The 17,535-nt window shown below is 32.2% G+C and overlaps 1 protein-coding gene across 2 annotated transcripts in view; it reads right to left on the reverse strand.

Moving 5' to 3' along the window:
• Positions 1–17,535, reverse strand: part of LOC115885813 — a 96,127-nt gene that overhangs the window by 28,691 nt on the left and 49,901 nt on the right. For both annotated transcript variants that reach the window (XM_030904838.1, XM_030904837.1), the window contains exon 2: positions 2,104–2,233. In XM_030904838.1, coding sequence (XP_030760698.1) covers positions 2,104–2,233 — 130 coding nt within the window. The remainder of the gene's footprint in view (positions 1–2,103; positions 2,234–17,535) is intronic.

Below are 17,535 nucleotides of genomic sequence, written 5' to 3' on the forward strand. Positions count from 1 at the left end.
TTATTCTATTGCCATCGAGCTAAAGAATCAATATCTAATATTCATAGTTAGAAAATCGTAATTGCAATAAAACCTGCAGTTATCGTTCTACTCGGCCTCAATTTCACTTGAAGCATATGGTAACACAGATGTTTCATTTTCTTCAAACTGAATGTCACAAATGATCAGAGATAACTTGAAAGGCGACTTTATATTTTTTTATTAGAAATAACTTCTAGTGGTACGAATTCTAATCCTACACTGTCACTGAATTGAGTTTGGTATAGTTTATCTGAAGACAGTTGGAATTTGGAATAGATTGACACTCTTAATTTCGGCGCTGACAAGTCTTTGACGGCATTGTCGGGACAAAAGAATTACCACTTCCAATTGACTTCGGAAATACTATACGTAAGTGTTTTTTTTTAAACCCAACATGGCAATAACGGAGTTCTTAGTCTTCGATTTCAGGAAAACAAAATTTAAAGTTAACAATTTATTCGATGTCTCTATCAAAAAACTCCGTTTTCTGACTTGTTGATGACATGTCATTTCAACAAATAAATTAATAAGGTCAGCAGGAAATCTGCACCTGCACCTTCTAGCCTTTGATATTATATCAGTTCTATATTTTGAAGAAAAAACGAAATTGACTTAAACGTTTAGTTCTTTTTTAATTTATTGTGAATAGATTTCTCATGAACTTCTATTCTCTACTGGGTACTTGTACAAAATTGCTCTTTTTTGTATGGATCATTTAACTTTCTAAAATATTCAATTTCATTTTTTAATCAATTGCGATTTTTTTTAACTATATCTGCTTGTAACTTTTGTTCTATATGTTTTTAGTTTTATTCTGAATTGTGCGTTGGTTTCCTTCTATTGAATCTCATCTACAATAAGACAAGAATCTCATCTACAATAAGACAGTTCCTAACCAAAGGCAAAATTACTTCTTAACAAACTAAAATTGTTAGTATCTTAAAATATACTGCAAAACAATATCTTCTGTTAGACAGAGAATCGACTGTCTACTTTGATATTCTGTTTAATAATATAGTATTCACTACTATAAAGGTATAGAAATAAAAGAAAACAGAATAATAAATAATTATTATAATACAAACAGTATGACTCCGGATTGTCTTTAAAAGAGAAAAAACTATTTTGTTATTAACATTTTGAGAAAAATGCATTCTTCATAAAAAATTTTGCATGTTCTAAAATGGTTAATCCCGTTTTTCCTTTTCCAAATTTGCATACCTTTTAAGAAAAAATTAAGAAAAATATGAAAATATGGTTCTAAAAAACAGGCGTTTCTATGATAATATCAATCCGATTTCATTCTTTTATAGATGATTATTATTAATTTTGATTAACGTCATATTCTTTGCTGTCGTTAAAGTATCACACTTTCTGATAACGATGCATCCTTTCTGTAGCTTTGAACTAAATAAATTTTGTGCTTCTTTAACGTTTTAAAACAACAAAAAATATGACGTTAATTAAAATTCTGTGAATAACAATCTATTAAAGAATGAAAACCATAGTTACCAAAGAAAAGCGTTTTGATTTTTAGGACTTCAAACAAAATAAAAATTCAACAATATATTTTCTCTAAAATGGTGTGGAAATTTAGAAAAGTATAAACCGAATTAACCATTTTAGACCAAGCAATTTTTTTATGAAGAATGCATTTTTCTCAAAATATCAATAATAAAAAGTTTTTCCTCTTGTAAAGACAATCCGGGGACTTGTATATGTTTTATTCACCAAAAAGAGTAATACTTAATGATAACAAGGAACAGTAGCATAACTAAGCAGGTATCAAACCACAAATACAGGAGCGCGGCCGTTTGGAGTCGGTTCATATCGATTATCATCCGTGAAGGGTCTGTTTCAAACCGGGTCTGTTCAAAAGCTGTTCGATAGCGGCCTGTTTCAAACCAGGTCTGTTTCAAACTAGGTCTGTTTCAAACAGCCCACCCCCGCCACTGTCACAAGCATGACAGGCGACATAAACCGACGTCATCTTATGAACGGACGCCATCTTGGATTTGTGGACTAATACCCGCTAGTTTTCTGTGAAATATAGTATTGAAAAATAAAATTTATTTTGCTTACCTGTAGGTGGCCTTTCTTTAGGAAAACACGTCCTAAACAGTCCTTTTGTTCTTGTATAATAATAATATTTTGAATTTACTGCATCTAGTAGCGTCTGACTTTGAATATCTGAATTTCTACTAAGGAAGTTCTGCAAATAAAATAAAAAAGAGCTTCTCAAGTATGCTAATATAATATAAAGTTAATAAAGTTTGCTAATATAACATAAAGTATCCTAATATATTAAAGTATGCTAAAAGTATACAAATATGTACAGAGCGTCTTATTTCTGTTGCAATTGAAATTGTTTCTTTGCTAATTTATAAAGGTCTTTACGGTTTTTACGAACCGGAGCAAGTATTTTGAGAATAGAAAGATGGAATAAATAAAATAGTTATGACCTTAGTTTCTATGCTAAAAGATGACGTAGAAAATGTTGCCATTTTTTACATTCCTCGTATCTCACTTATTCAGGGAACTTAATTAAAAAGGCAGAAACGAGTCATTATGGACCATTTTAAGCGGAATCGAGTAACTTTTTTTTCTTCTCAGTATTCCCAATATATCGAGTCGTGGGAACATCGTTCTAGAAAACCCATGCAAATTTTGAACTGTCCAATTATTGGCTCCCCTATTAATTTTACAGCAAAGTCGTAAATAGGTTTTTAAAATAGCTCGCGTTTTATATGGGTGACCTTCAACAAATTATATACAGAGCGTTTTGCATGGAGCTTCATTTTGTAGATCTTTAAACATCCTGAAACCCCAGCGATGAACCGTTGAGCCCGTCACCCCAAAACGACCCCTGCAAGGGGTAAAAATGGCCCTTTTTTTACTTTTTCTTCAATAACTCTAAAACTACGAATTTTAGGAAAAAAAGTCACGAGTAAAAAATTGAAGGGAAGAAAATTTCCTTCCGCACAGGTAAAGAGCCAAAATTTTTAGAATTTCAGTGGCGCAGGTGCGAATTCTTTAATTTAGGAGGATTGTTTTAGTAACCCACCATTCTGTGTTTAACTTCAAATGAAAGCATTTTTGAGATAAATCTCGAGACCAAAAAAATTATTAGGATACAAGTTCCTATAAAAATGATATTTTTAATAAAGGTAAGTTACCAGTGGCGGAGATAATTTTTTTAAATGTGCGTTTTTTACATTTTAAAAACATTGAATAAGAAAAATTGCAGTTTTACAAATAATTTTTCATGAAATAGGTATATTGAAAAATTTACACGTTTAATAACAAAATAAGAAAAACCTTAGCTCAGACATAGGATAACTTGTCTTAAGGATAGTCCTCATTCACTTCCACATTTGTTGGGTTCATACATGTAATGCCATTGCATTGACCACATGCCATAGTGCAGGTGAGTCCCATTCGCTTGCATGTACATGCTTTTTTACAGCATCCCGAAGAGCAATTCCAAAAAATTTTCTCTAAAACCTATGTAGGAGCAATGGGGTTGTCTGAATGTATTGGATTCATCTCTCGATTTTTCAGATTCCAACCCCATTGTTGCGATATTTTCAGTTCTGTTTTCTCAATACTATAATTATATAACATATCACTATGGTAAAAATGTCACTGTTGTTTTTGATGGCTATGAAGAGATACAGATCAAAATTGTGGAGCAGAATCGCAGATCTGCAGGTAAAAAAATGGTACAAATTGTATCTTTCTCGAAAGTACCAAAGACAGATTTTTTGTCAAACAACACCAAGAAAAGCAACTTCAATCGTGCGCTCGGAAAAGTATTGTTGGAAAATGGAATCAATGTTAAATTCGCTGATGGTGATACCGATACTCTTATTGTAACTACAGCGGTCGCAATAAGTGACAATTTACCAGAAGGGACCGTAGCAGTAGTTAGCGAAGATACGGACATTATAGTGTTACTGATTTATTATTGCCACACGAGTCTGTTTATGATTCGTTCGGGAAAGGTGTCAAAACCAAATAAAATAATCGACATATCGGCCTTACAACAAAAATTGGGGGATCTGAAGAATGTGATTATTAGTGTCCATGCTATATCTGGTTGTGACACAACGTCTGCTGTGCTCAATAAAGGGAAGATTAATTTAGTGAACACCATCCAGAAGAAAAAGTTATGTGAGCTATTAAAAGAATTTTATAATCCTTTTATATAATAATTATATAAAAGGAGAAGTTAGAAGAAGTTACATCTCAGTTTTTTATAGCAGCATATGTTAAAAACTCGACAAAAAAAGTAGATTTGGATAGTGCCAGACACATGCTTTATCAACAGTACGTAGCTAAACGAAGTCTTAATACCAACTTCAACTTGGCATAATTACCACCTACCTCCAATAGTGCGAAATATCATGGACTTAGAGTTTTTCATCAGGTAAGTTAAATTTATGTTGCATTCAAATGTTAAACAAAATTCTCATTTTTAACTTACAGATACAGGCTTGGTTAAATAACAATTTACCACCGCAAGATTGGGGTTGGAATCTGAAAAATCGATTTTAGGTACATTCAGACCACTCCATTGATTCTACATGGGTTTTAGAGAAAATTTTTTGCAATTGCTCTTCGGGAGGCTGTAAAAAACATGTACATGCAAGCGAATGGGACTCACCTGCACTATGGCATGTGGTCAATGCAATGGCATTACATGTTTGAACCCAACAAATGTGGTAGTGAATGATGATAAGTTATTCTATTTTTGAGCTAAGGTTTTTCTTATTTTGTTATTAAACATGTAAATTTTTCAATATACCCATTTCATGGAAAATTATTTTTAAAATTGCAATTTTCCTTATTCAATGTTTTTAAAATGTAAAAAACGCACATTTAAAAAATTATCTCCGCCACTGGTAACTTACCTTTATTAAAAAGATCGTTTTTATAAGAACTTGTATCCTAATAATTTTTTTGGTCTCGAGATTTATCTCAAAAATGCTTTCATTTGAAGTTAAACACATAATGGTGGGCCATTAAAACAATTCTCCTAAATTATATAATTCGCACCTGCGCCACTGAAATTCTAAAAATTTTGCTTCTTTACCCATGTGGTAGGAAATTTTCTTCTCTTCAATTTTTTACTCGTGACTTTTTTTTCCTAAAATTCGTAGTTTTAGAGTTATTGAAGAAAAAGTAAAAAATGGGCCATTTTTACCCCTTGTAGGGGTGGTTTTAGGGTGACGGGCTCATCGCTTCACCGCTGGGGTTTCAGGATGTTTAAAGATCTACAAAATGAAGCTCCATGCCAAATTTCAGCTTGTCTCTAATTTGTTGAACGTCGGCCTGTATAGGCTCTGGGCTAAAAGGTCTGATACGTATACTGAATATAGGCCATATACATGCCAAATTCGAACAATTTTGGACAAGCCAATTTTAAGTAATTTACGAAAAACTGCATCTATTTTTAAATTAAAACTTAACAGATAACAATGCAGAACTACTCAAATGTCAACATACCTAAAATTCTAACTTATAATTTTATCATTATCAAATATAATTTGTTGTGCTTTCTACGCAACTACGTTATAGTAGTGGACCCCCAGGGGTCCACGGGAGACTTGCTGGGGGTCTACGTAGGCGTGAACAAAAAATGGGGGTCCATAAGATGTTAATGGGGGTCCACGAAAATTTATCTGCTTTTGATAGTAAAGAGCAAAAATGTAAGCATAGTTTTTATAAGGGCCTACCTACATTGTTTTAAGTACCTATCTAAGCAGATAATATTTTAATAAGGCAAGCGACTGTTACTTGTCCAAACTTGCGTATTCGATATTACGTGTACAGACTTGCAAAGCGCTATCCGCCCGACAATGCTTAATGCTTGTTCAGACATGAACTTGATCACCACTATAAATACTTGATGCCAAAGGCAAACGCATTCATTTGTTTCCGGTATTTCGAAAAAAAGGCGGAATTTGGAAAAAAAGTTGTGAGAAAATTTATATCTGTGTTTGCTAGTGCCGGAGAAAAGTAAGTAACCTACCTTTTTTTTGTTATAGTACTTAAGTATTTTGTTTACGTGTACTAGTCGGTTGATCACAACGGCCTGTATAGATAGGTAACTTAGTAACTTACAGATATTTTAATTGTCCTCTTTCGATTTGAAGACAAACACAGCACGTTTTATTCAATTGTTTTTCACGAGAGAAACACTGCCTCTCTAAAAAGGCCGAATAAGCAATATTGCAGAGCAATTAATTTTGTAATTTTTCTCTTGCAAATAACTACTAATTTTATAAAACAGTAATTTCATAATCATTTTAAATTGGTTTTGAAGTAACTATTTTATCAAAACTATTCCTTTTCGGAAAGAGCGAGCGGTGCGCGGGCGACGGGAAAAGGGCGGGGCTTGGACTTCGATGCCAGTTTGTCACGTTTTAACAATGAAGCCGCAGACAAAAAATACGCAAATACACGGAGCGCGTGAACTCATTGATTTAATAAAATGTTAGTTATCGTTTTTATGGACAATTTTGGGATTTCGACTTTTATTTTTTCCTACACAAATATGATCAGTATTCGATACTGAGTACACCAATTTTTATTTATACTATTAAAAATAAGTGGTAAATTATGTACTTTAAAATTGATACCGTTTTGTGAAAACGTCTGTATTTGTCTCAGCGGTTTATTAGTTGGTCCCTTTACAAGCCGTAATTCTATTTCCGCGTGCTGACAAAGGCTGCGGTGTGATACCTATATTCAGAAAAAAACTTGGTTACTAAAACATTTTTTACAGGTAAGGTAACTGACACGAAACATGGCTACAGCAAAGAAAAAATGTCGACAATATAGTATCGATTATTTGAAATATGGTTTTGTTCCATCAGAGGCAGACAAACAATTGCCCATGTGCCTATTATGCAACAAAGTTTTGAGCAATGACTCTATGAAACCATCAAAGCTCGAAGATCATCTAAAAAGGTGTCATACTGATAAAATAGGTAAAGATTTAAAATATTTTCAAACATTGAAAGAAAAATATGGAAAGAGACCCACCATGCACAGTATGTTCGCTTCAACATCTCAAAGTAACGATGATGGCTTGCGGGCATCTTACAATATCTCATTACTTATAGCAAAATCTGGAAAACCGCACACTATCGGAGAACAATTAATTTTACCCGCTGTTGAAGAGGTTTTAAAAACTGTTTTGCACAAATCTCCATTTGACGTACTAAAAAGAATTCCATTAAGTAACAATACTGTACAAAGACGCATTGATGAAATGAGCTCTGATATCGAAAGCTTTTTGTGCAATCATCTGCAAAAAACTCATTTTTCTATACAACTGGACGAGTCAACGTTACCCAGTAATGAAGCATTACTATTGGCATATGTCCGATTTATTGTTGAGGAAGAAATTCACGAAGAATTGCTATTTGCCAGAACTTTGGAGACTGACACTAAAGGCGAATCAATATTTAATGTCCTGAGTAATTTTTTTACGGAAAAATCGATCCCATTTACAAACATTATTTCAGTGGCAACAGACGGAGCTCCTGCAATGGTCGGGCGATATCGTGGGTTTATAAGTCATCTCAAAAGAATTATACCAGGACTTACAGCTATTCATTGCGTAATCCACCGACAACATCTTGTGGCAAAACATTTAAGTGACAGGTTGAACCAATCTCTTCATTTTGTAATAAAAGCTGTCAACAAAATCAGAAGCAATGCATTGAATACGCGTTTATTTGCTCAATTGTGCGACGAAAATGATGAAGACTTCCAACGACTGCTCTTACATACTGAAGTACGCTGGTTGTCGAAAGGTGCATGCTTAACGAGATTTTACTCTGTTTTCGATTCCATATTAGAGTTCTTAGAAAGTAGAGATCCAGATTTAAAAGAAAACTTGATCAAATTCAAAGCAGACATTGCGTATTTGACAGATTTGTTTAAAAAATTTAATGATATTAACTTGCAGTTACAAGGGGACAGCCTGAATTTAATAAAAACAAAGGGGATAATTTCGGCTTTTCTTGGGAAATTGAAATTTATGAAGCAAAACATTAGTCGGCGCGAATTCTCTCAATTTCCAAACTTGTCGCAGGTAGAATGTATTGATGAGGATATCCATACCTACAGTCAACATTTAAGTGCTCTGCATGATGACTTCAAAACCAGGTTTGAAGATATACTGACGATGGATATACCACCATGGATCATAAATCCATTTGATGAAACGGAAGTGGCCAATGTTGTATTACAAGAGGAGCTGCTCGAGCTAAGCACTAATGAGGAGCTGAAGGTGAAATTTAGAAAAGGCTACCCAACATTTTGGCTGCAAGCAGAAATACCCGAAAAATATCCTGGACTGTGGGAAATCGCAAGGAAATTTTTAATAGCTTTTCCCTCGTCATACCTTGTCGAAAGGAGTTTTAGTGCCGTTACAAACCTCTTAACAAAAAAAAAGGAGCAAATTAAACATCACAGAGCAGGGGATTTGCGGTTATTGCTCACAAAAAATAAAGCCAAACATTGATCGTTTGCTGACACTCCATCAGATACATCCTTCCCATTAATTAAAATTATGACCTGAACCTATATTACCTTAATATTTTTCTTGTAATTCTATTCTTTTAATAAATAAAGTGATATAAAATGTACCATTTTCGTTTTTATTTTACATATCGGAATATAGGGACAGAACTCAGAAGTGACACAATTTTTATTTTTTGGCGACTTTAAGAATGTGGTAGAAATGTAGCAGCAGGGGGTCCACCGAAACCAGTAAAATTTTGAAAGTGGCCCACGAGAAAAATAAGTTTGGGAACTACTGTTATAGTACCTACAGTTAGTGTTCCCGAAGTAAACTTTTGTAATTTAGAACTGGTTCCAATGCGGTAAGAACCTAACCTTAGAAAATACAATTTGACATTGACAAAATTATAGGATGACAACTCTTAAGGTACGTTAGCATTTGCCTGGTTTTGTATTGTTACCTGTTCAGTTTTAATTTAAAAATAGATGCAGTTTTTCTTAAATTACTTAAAATCGGCTTGTCCAAAATTACCCGGTATAGTGTGTCTCATTAGAGAAAAACTACACATGACTTAATATTTTATATAACTATATATTTTATATCAAGTTGATTTTTTTCAAAAAATTATTGTAATATTCCGTTTAAATAGTCAACTTTTGTGTACTTGGTTGAATGCCGAAAGATAATAATTATGTTCTCATCAGCAAATGTCATTTATTTCTTTTTAAGGGCAAAACAATTTATTTTATTAAACAAAAAATCGGCTGAAGGAATTTGTATAAGTTGTAGCGCTTACCACCCATTAAAAAGTAGACTATACAAAATTAAAAATAATTTTACTGAAGAAGATATAATAATAATTACATATTAATCATATAGCGAAGGAGAGTAAACTAATTTTTGCTACAACATAACGTAGTCCTCCAGTTTTGCGATTTAAAAATTAGCACCTTTAGAATGACGAAACTACTTTTACTGAAACATTATTCGGATGGTTATAACTATAAATATAATATAGGTGTGTATGAACGACCTGGTAATAAAAAGTCAAAATAAAGTATCTTAAATGATTTTCTGAAGTGAAAGTCTCATTAAAATCGATTCGGTCATTTCCGAGATTAACAAGGAAACCCAAACAGAGAGGTAGAGTGACAGAATATAGGTACTCGTAATAAAGACGAGTTTAAATTTTAGAATCGTAAAATGTTTTTAACTCTCGCAATACCTGCAAGGGGGTCCATTAATTACGTGAGGCATTTTTGATGATTGTGAAGACTCTTGAAGAAGATTGAAAGAAGAAATCCATTGTGACGACTATTGTGAAGTCACATGGTAGCTTAAGTCAAACTAAATAAGGAAAAATATGTGGATAAATGAATAATTACGCCATTATGCTTTATCCGCCACGAAGTCGGGGGGATTAAACATTAAACCTGCCGTTAATTGCTGTACCCCCAGATAAATGAACTAATTACCAATCTCGTTATCTATATAAAAATAGTTGGAAGCATAAATTAATGTTAAAAAAAGATAAACTTACTTAATGTAATTGCCAGAAAGTGAATTACCAAATTTTGCATTTAGAAATTACTTGTAAGTTATATGGCTTGTCGCTTAAACGTGGCATAATTACAATTAACTAAGGTGTATTAGCCAGTGCTTATCAAGGCCGGCCGCGCGCATTCCATTCTTTTAAGTTGACCTCACTACTAAAAGTACCTATTGCGTTTAAGGATAGAATATTAAATCAATAAAAAACGACAGAACTGTTATTATGTATTTATATAGAAGCTCTTTATAATCCTTATAAACATAACTGTTTGAGGGCTGTAATTTAGTAAATAATGAAAACATGAAACTCAAATTTACTATAAAATGATATATAAAAGATAGTTTATAGATATTAGTCCAAGAAAATAGGCCTTTAAATACTAAGTTCTGGTAAAAACTTGAATTTTTGATATAAGTAAAAACATATTGTAAAAGATTTTTTTAATTCATCCCCGAGAAGGGGTGAAATAAATAAACAAAATTATTTTTTCGAAATTTTGGAAAAACGGTAAGAACTAGAAATACGAGAACTAGAGTACGTATTGCGAGGATCTATAAAAAAATGACAGAACTGTTTTTTTTTATTTTTTTTAGTAAGGCTTCGACATCCAAGGACATTTCGCCTGTTATAGAGACATTACTTCAACAGTAAGTGTAAAATAATAACAAAAACATATGAGACAGAACTGTTATTATCTACAGGGTGGTCCGAACTGTATTCCGGAAACTTCGGCAGCATATTCTGCAGATGAAAAAAGGTAAAAAAGTTCGTATAAATGTATGTCCTAAAATACTTAGTTTCGGAGATACAGGGTGTAGAAGTTTCATTTTTATTTCGATTTTTTCTAAATAATTTCTGAAGTAATGTCAATATTTCGATGAAAATTGGTGTTAGGGACTTTTGTGACACGAGAAATTTGATTTTGATATCAAAATGACTCCTGTTTGTAGGGGGCGCCACCTACACACGTTTTGACTGTTTTGAAGAGTAATAACTTTTCGACGGTACCTGTATATAACTACTGACTAAAAAAATATACATTTCCATAACTTTTTACGTAAAAAATGTTTCTTGGTAAAAATCGCTACGAGCAAGCGTTCTCAAGATATTTAAAATGGAAATAGTTAATACATGTCATTATTGACAAAAAATAAGCACACGCGTTTATAAATTAATCATAAATTTTTCTGCCAAAAAATGATAATTAAACAATTTCTGTTGAACTTTTGGCACAAAAAGATTTCAAATTTAAGATTTCAGTCTAATAACCATTTGGTCAACATGTTTAATTTGACAATGATGACAGGTATTGATAAATTCAATTTCAAATATCTCGAGAACCGTTACGCGTAGCGATTTTTACCAAGATACCTTTTTTATGTAAAAAAAACTGTAAATGTATATTTTTTTACTTAGTAGTTTTATACAAGTATGGATGAAAAGTTATTACTCTTCAAACCAGTTAAATAATATGTAGGTGGCGCCCTCTACAAGTAGGAGTCATATTGACATGAAAATCAAATTTCTCATGTCCAAAAACTCCCAGACACCAATTTTCATCCAAATATTAACGTTACTTCTTAAATTATTTGGAAAAAATCGAAATAAAAATGAAATTTCTACACCCTGTATCTCCGAAACTAAGCATTTTAGGACATACATTTATACGAACTTTTTTACTGTTTTTAATCTGCAGAATATATCCGGAATACAGTTCGGACCACCCTGTATACTAATATGTATATAAAATCCTCAAGTTACTGACATACTGATTAATCACGATCCTGCTCAAACCACTCAACGTAAGAAGCTCAATTTTGGCATACAGGTTGATTCTAGGGTGTAGAGGTTCGATAAGAAGGGATTTTTAGAAATTCCAGTTCCAAGAGGGTGAAACCACCCCTCATATATTACAATATTTTTTATTTAAAAAACGGTCAAGTTTCCGAAAAAACGCCGAAACACGTATATTTTATTTTGTTTTTTACATATTTTAAGATTTTTTAAAAATGTATACAGGGTGTTTCAAAAAATCTGGTCATTGATTAATCACGATCCTGCTTAAAGCGCTTGAGGTAAAAAGCTGATTTTTGGAAAACAGATTGACTTTAGGGTGTAGAGGTTCGATAAGAAGGGATTTTTTGAAACTCGAATTCTAAGGGGGTGAAACTATCCCTCAAATATTAAAATATTTTTTATTTAAAAACCGGTGAGTTTTTCGGAAAAACTCTTAAACACGTATATTTTATTTTGTTGTTTTACATATTTTAAGATTTGTTATAAATTTATACAGGGTCTTTCATAAAATATGACCATTGAATAATCACGATTCTGCTTAAACTGCTTGACGTTTAAAGCTGATTTTTGGCAAACGGATTGACTGCGGGGTGTAGAGGTTCGATAAGGAGGGGTTTCTCGAATCTCAAATTCCAAGAGGGTGAAAACGCCCCTCAAATATTACAATTACAAGTGTTCCGAAAAGTTGGGTAATTTCTTAACCACGATTCTGCTTAAACTGCTTGACGTAAAAAGCTTATTTTTGGAAAACGGATTTTTCGAAAGTCGAATTCCAACGAGATGAAACTACCCCTCAAATATTACCAAGTTATATAATAATATCGCCATATTGTTTTTTCTCATGCTGACATAAATGTGAGAAAATTTTATCCAGTTTGTATGTTAATGGAAATTCTTGCTTTGCTTTATCATCACTATTACAAATGATTAATTCGACGCGAACGAAGTCGCTGGTACCCGCTAGTGTATTTATATAGAAGCTCTTATTTGTAAATCCTTATAAACATAACAGTTGAGGGCTGTAATTTAGTAAATAATGAAAACATGAAACTTAAATTTACTATAAAATGATATATAAAAAATAGTTGAATAGATATTAGTCTTAACTGAAACAAGAATTTTTAACTGCGTGAACGTAAACGTAAAATAAAACTGCTTTTGTAAAATAAAACTAATACCTATTGTGATTTAAGGTTACCCTATACCGGGTGCGTCTCAAAAGTGGCTTACACCTATAATTTTTTTCTACTTTTTCAGATAATAAGCAAAAAAGCCAAATAAGCAAAAATATGTGGGAAAATGAATAATTATTAATCAAGTAGAAATTATTAATATTCACGCTTTATCCACCACGAATTTATAGGGGGGAGGGGGGAGGAGGGTTCATACCAACATATACTAACATACCAAATCGAGATTTGGTATGTTAGTATATGACATAAATTAGGATTCATTGGCGTATTGAATTGTTTTCGATCATTTCTTGTTTCACTGGAAATGACTACAACTTTATATTTTTAAATGGCACTCTCGATATATTTTTACTTTATTCGATAGAAAATGATACTCTGAATAGAATAACATAAATATCATACTCGTATGTCGACTTTTGATATTTTCGAATATGGTTTATTTGAAACATGCTGTTTATAACGACAATTTGACTTGAAATGCCAAGTGTGTGTTACCAAAATATTCGTAAAAAAATGCTTTTTCCAACTATACTACTGATCCACCCTCGTTCTATTTGAAAAAAATGATATATGATTAAAAATACGATTTGGGCATCTTTTAACCGGCCAGGACAAGACACGAAAAACATTAGACGATCAAATCTATTTTTCCAAGGCTCCTTGATTAAAAATTCGTTTTTTACCACAGCCTGAACTCTAGATTGAAATTTAAAATTCAATTTTGTTTTAAGCGAAAATGTCAAAAATTGACATTTGATATGCCATTCTATTCAGAATGTCATTTTCTATCGAATAAATTAAAAAGATACCGAGGGTGCCTTTTAAAAATCAAAAGTTGTAGTCATTTCCGGTGAAACAGGAAGTGGCCAAAAAGAATTGAATACGTCAATCAGTCCTTATTTATGTCATATACTAACATACCAAATCTCGTTTTTTTATATGAAAAAAATAAAAAAGTTATAAGGATCAGCCACTTTTGAGACGCACCAGGTATATTTTCTATTGTTAAATAAAAAATAATACACACTCAAAAAAAATTTTCTTGACCGCTTAATGATCTAGAAACGGAAACGTACAATATCAATGTAAATCGGAAATTTCACTTTACTTTTACTAAGTCATTATTGCTAATAGTATTTCAATGCAATTTGAATTTAATCGTTCTATTTTTGTAATACAATGTAGTAATTTTATTTTCTATTTTGCTTAGACAAATAATTTTTTCTTGTTTAAAGCAGATTTTGTAGGATAATTATTGGAGAGACTTACTAGTATCTGGACTTTTTTAGTAGCAGTCGAATTACATGATTTATGTATCCAAGGTGTGGGTAGCATAGAGGTAAATCTTTCATATAGCATGCCAGAGATCTCAGGTTATATTATTCTTGGAGGAAAAATACCCTCCGATTTTTTTTTATTGAAAACGATATAATAATAATAGTCTCCCGTATACAGTCTCTCCGTATACTTTTATAGCCCTTGGGAGTAGTAAGGTACAGTTTGCTATGCTGGAACTGTTCGGATAAAACCTTTCGGAATACTATAAATGATGTAAATTTGAAACAGTCCAAATTATATTCATCAGATGCAAAAAAAAACGCAACGGATAAATTTTTGGTCCAATTAAAAGTGTTATATTTTGTTACTTTTAGTCCTATTTTCATGATTTTTTAGCAAACTGTATATAATTATATTAACTCTAATTCATAAACTAAGCTTTTTATAAACTTTAGTGTTTGACTTATTATACAGGGTTAATTAATCGAGGGGTTGTTTTTTACCCTAATTTTAAAACACCCTGTGCAATAATTTCGTGTGTAATTTTTTTTAAGATATAGTTTTTCGGTAACAACCATGACTCCTGAGTCCTGAGCATTTTTTTTATTCATGTCAATACATGTTTTGGTTAATTTTTAAGAGCGAAATCTACTGATCACGATCAATTTACAATTTTTTCAACTATCATTAGGATGTAATTTTTTAATATGACGAGATGATTTTGGTGACTATTGTCGTAACTAGGGAATGCACTCCCGCAAATGCTGGATCCCGCAAATGCGGGATCCCTCCGAGATTCCGCGGGATCGAAGTTGCGGGATTTATCGTGCGGGATCCGCGGGATTGACACTGGGTAACCGAATCGATCTCGATCAAGGCCAAACCCCTTCGTTCCGGGCCGATGAGTCGACGCTCAGAACCCGGGGGACCCGTTTAACTAGTACTTGTGGACAATTTCGTCAAATAAACTGCCGGACATAATTATCGGGACAAGCAAAATTTTAGAGTAAATTTAAAGTTGTATCTCTTGAGCTAAAAAAGATTTTGGGATGCGGTTTGAACGACGTTTTAGATGCGTCTATTGTGATTAAGATGCTATGTGGTTTTCGAAAATATATTTAGCAAATTCTCGTATACAGGGTGTTTTATAAGAGAGTGAACATTTGGTTAAGAATCTTTTTTACCGCAAATTTAGGAGTTTTAAAAAATCGAAATTTTTACCAAGTACGACTAATTTGTACTGGAATTAGAAAAAAACAATTTGATCGGTTTTTTAATTTCTTCTGTTTTAAGGAAAATTGACTTTTTTTCAAAAAATATGCATTTTTAGTAATATGTATGGTCCTAAGTGGTACAAAAAGCTTTGTGCATTCTGCATATTATGCCAAAAAATTATTGATATAGAGTGTATCTAAAAGCAGATAACTAACACAAGTTAAAAAAACTTCAACATCAGAATAATGTTATTATTTATAAAATAAGTATATAAATTATAATAAAATTTAAGTTTATTTAATATTAAAAATATTTTTTGAACACCCTGTTTAAATCGGTCCAACTGTGTGTTCTGTACAGCTAGTTTAAGATACACGCTATATCAATATATTGTGGGCCTATGCAAAATGTACAATGCCTTTTGTACGATTTAGGACCAAATGTATGACTATTGTTTACAGTTCCGCAATTTTGCGGATCCGCGGGATTGATTGCTTTAATCCCGCGGGTTTGCGGGATTGAGATTTTGGTGCGGGATTACATTCCCTAGTCGTAACGTCATATTACGCTGCATTGGATACTCTATACTAAATTAAATAAAACGTTAAAGACTAACGGTACAGTCCTGGTTTTAATAAACATTCATAACGATAACAGAACTAACGATATTAAAGAAAACATCTCTGTAATACTCAAGTATACAACAGAAAAAAAGGCAACGGCCCAGCTACGTCGAAATAACGGTTCCCATTAGAACACCAAAGTTAAGCGACGTAAGGCGATGCTAGTGGATGGACGGGTAACCGGTTCTAAACTCTGTATCGTGCTGTTGTCCAAAAAAAAGGCAAAAGTGTAAAATCTATTGACACACACTGCTCATTCAAGCCAGTTCCAGGCCGGATGAGATCGGATATCTCGTAAGTATTTTTAAAACTAGAGTAAATTATATGCCTTCATTGTTTAAGGTTGTTATTTAAATATTTTCACGTATGATGTTGAAGTAGACAGACGCTTGAAATAGATCTGTTAAGCTCATTAGAACGGAACATCAAATCTCATTTTTTAATTTTAATATATCGCATACAAGAATTTTTGGATTTTATTAAAAATGACAAGGCCCTTATTATTAGAGCAACAAAAGTAATAAAAAATATTCAATACAGTTGGGGGTTGGAACCTTTGGTGTTAAAACAGCATAATAAAATACTAATTCACAGCAATACACCAAAACAATTTGCTTTTAACACTGGACCCCAGGGTTCAGAAAACTACATGTTACTTTTAAAAACTACATAAACTACATTACATGTAGTTAATGTAGTTTATGTAGAGGGTGTAGTTTATGTAACCTATGTATGTAACTTTCAAATATCAAAGAGAGAGATTTGAGGTGAGGTTATAATAAGTTGAAGCTTTAAAAACACATAATGTATGTTATATTTTAATGTGTTTTGGTGTATTCTGAAATTAGTGTTTCATTTTGCCAAAAAATGTTCATTTAAAAATAATTAAATAAACTAATAAAGCCAATTATACAGGTTATACAGCTGAAACTTTTGATTTTGTTTAGGTTTTGTTCTAGTTGTTTCACTATGTATGTTTTAGATGACTTTTTTACTAATTTTGTTTTCAACTTTTCATTTTTTATTTTTACATAATTTTTTATAAATATCGAATAGTTTTTTTTAAGTTAACGCAAAAAGGCATAAAATATTTTTTCAAAATCCGATGGGCACATAAAATCTTACATTTAAGAAAAAAGGTTGCACCAGTGCTGTCCCGGTTTTTTAAATGCTAAAGGTGGCAATAACTCTTGTTTCAATGGTAATATAATTTCGATTCCATTCTTTGATAGATGGTTATTATTTATTTTGATTAAAGTCTTATTTTTCTTTTTTATGTCTTATTTTTTGCTGTTGTTAAAGTATTACATTTTCCGA

The sequence above is a fragment of the Sitophilus oryzae genome, unplaced genomic scaffold, assembly GCF_002938485.1.
Source record: "Sitophilus oryzae breed Bouriz unplaced genomic scaffold, Soryzae_2.0 scaffold_41_pilon_pilon, whole genome shotgun sequence".
Taxonomy (NCBI): domain Eukaryota; kingdom Metazoa; phylum Arthropoda; class Insecta; order Coleoptera; family Curculionidae; genus Sitophilus; species Sitophilus oryzae.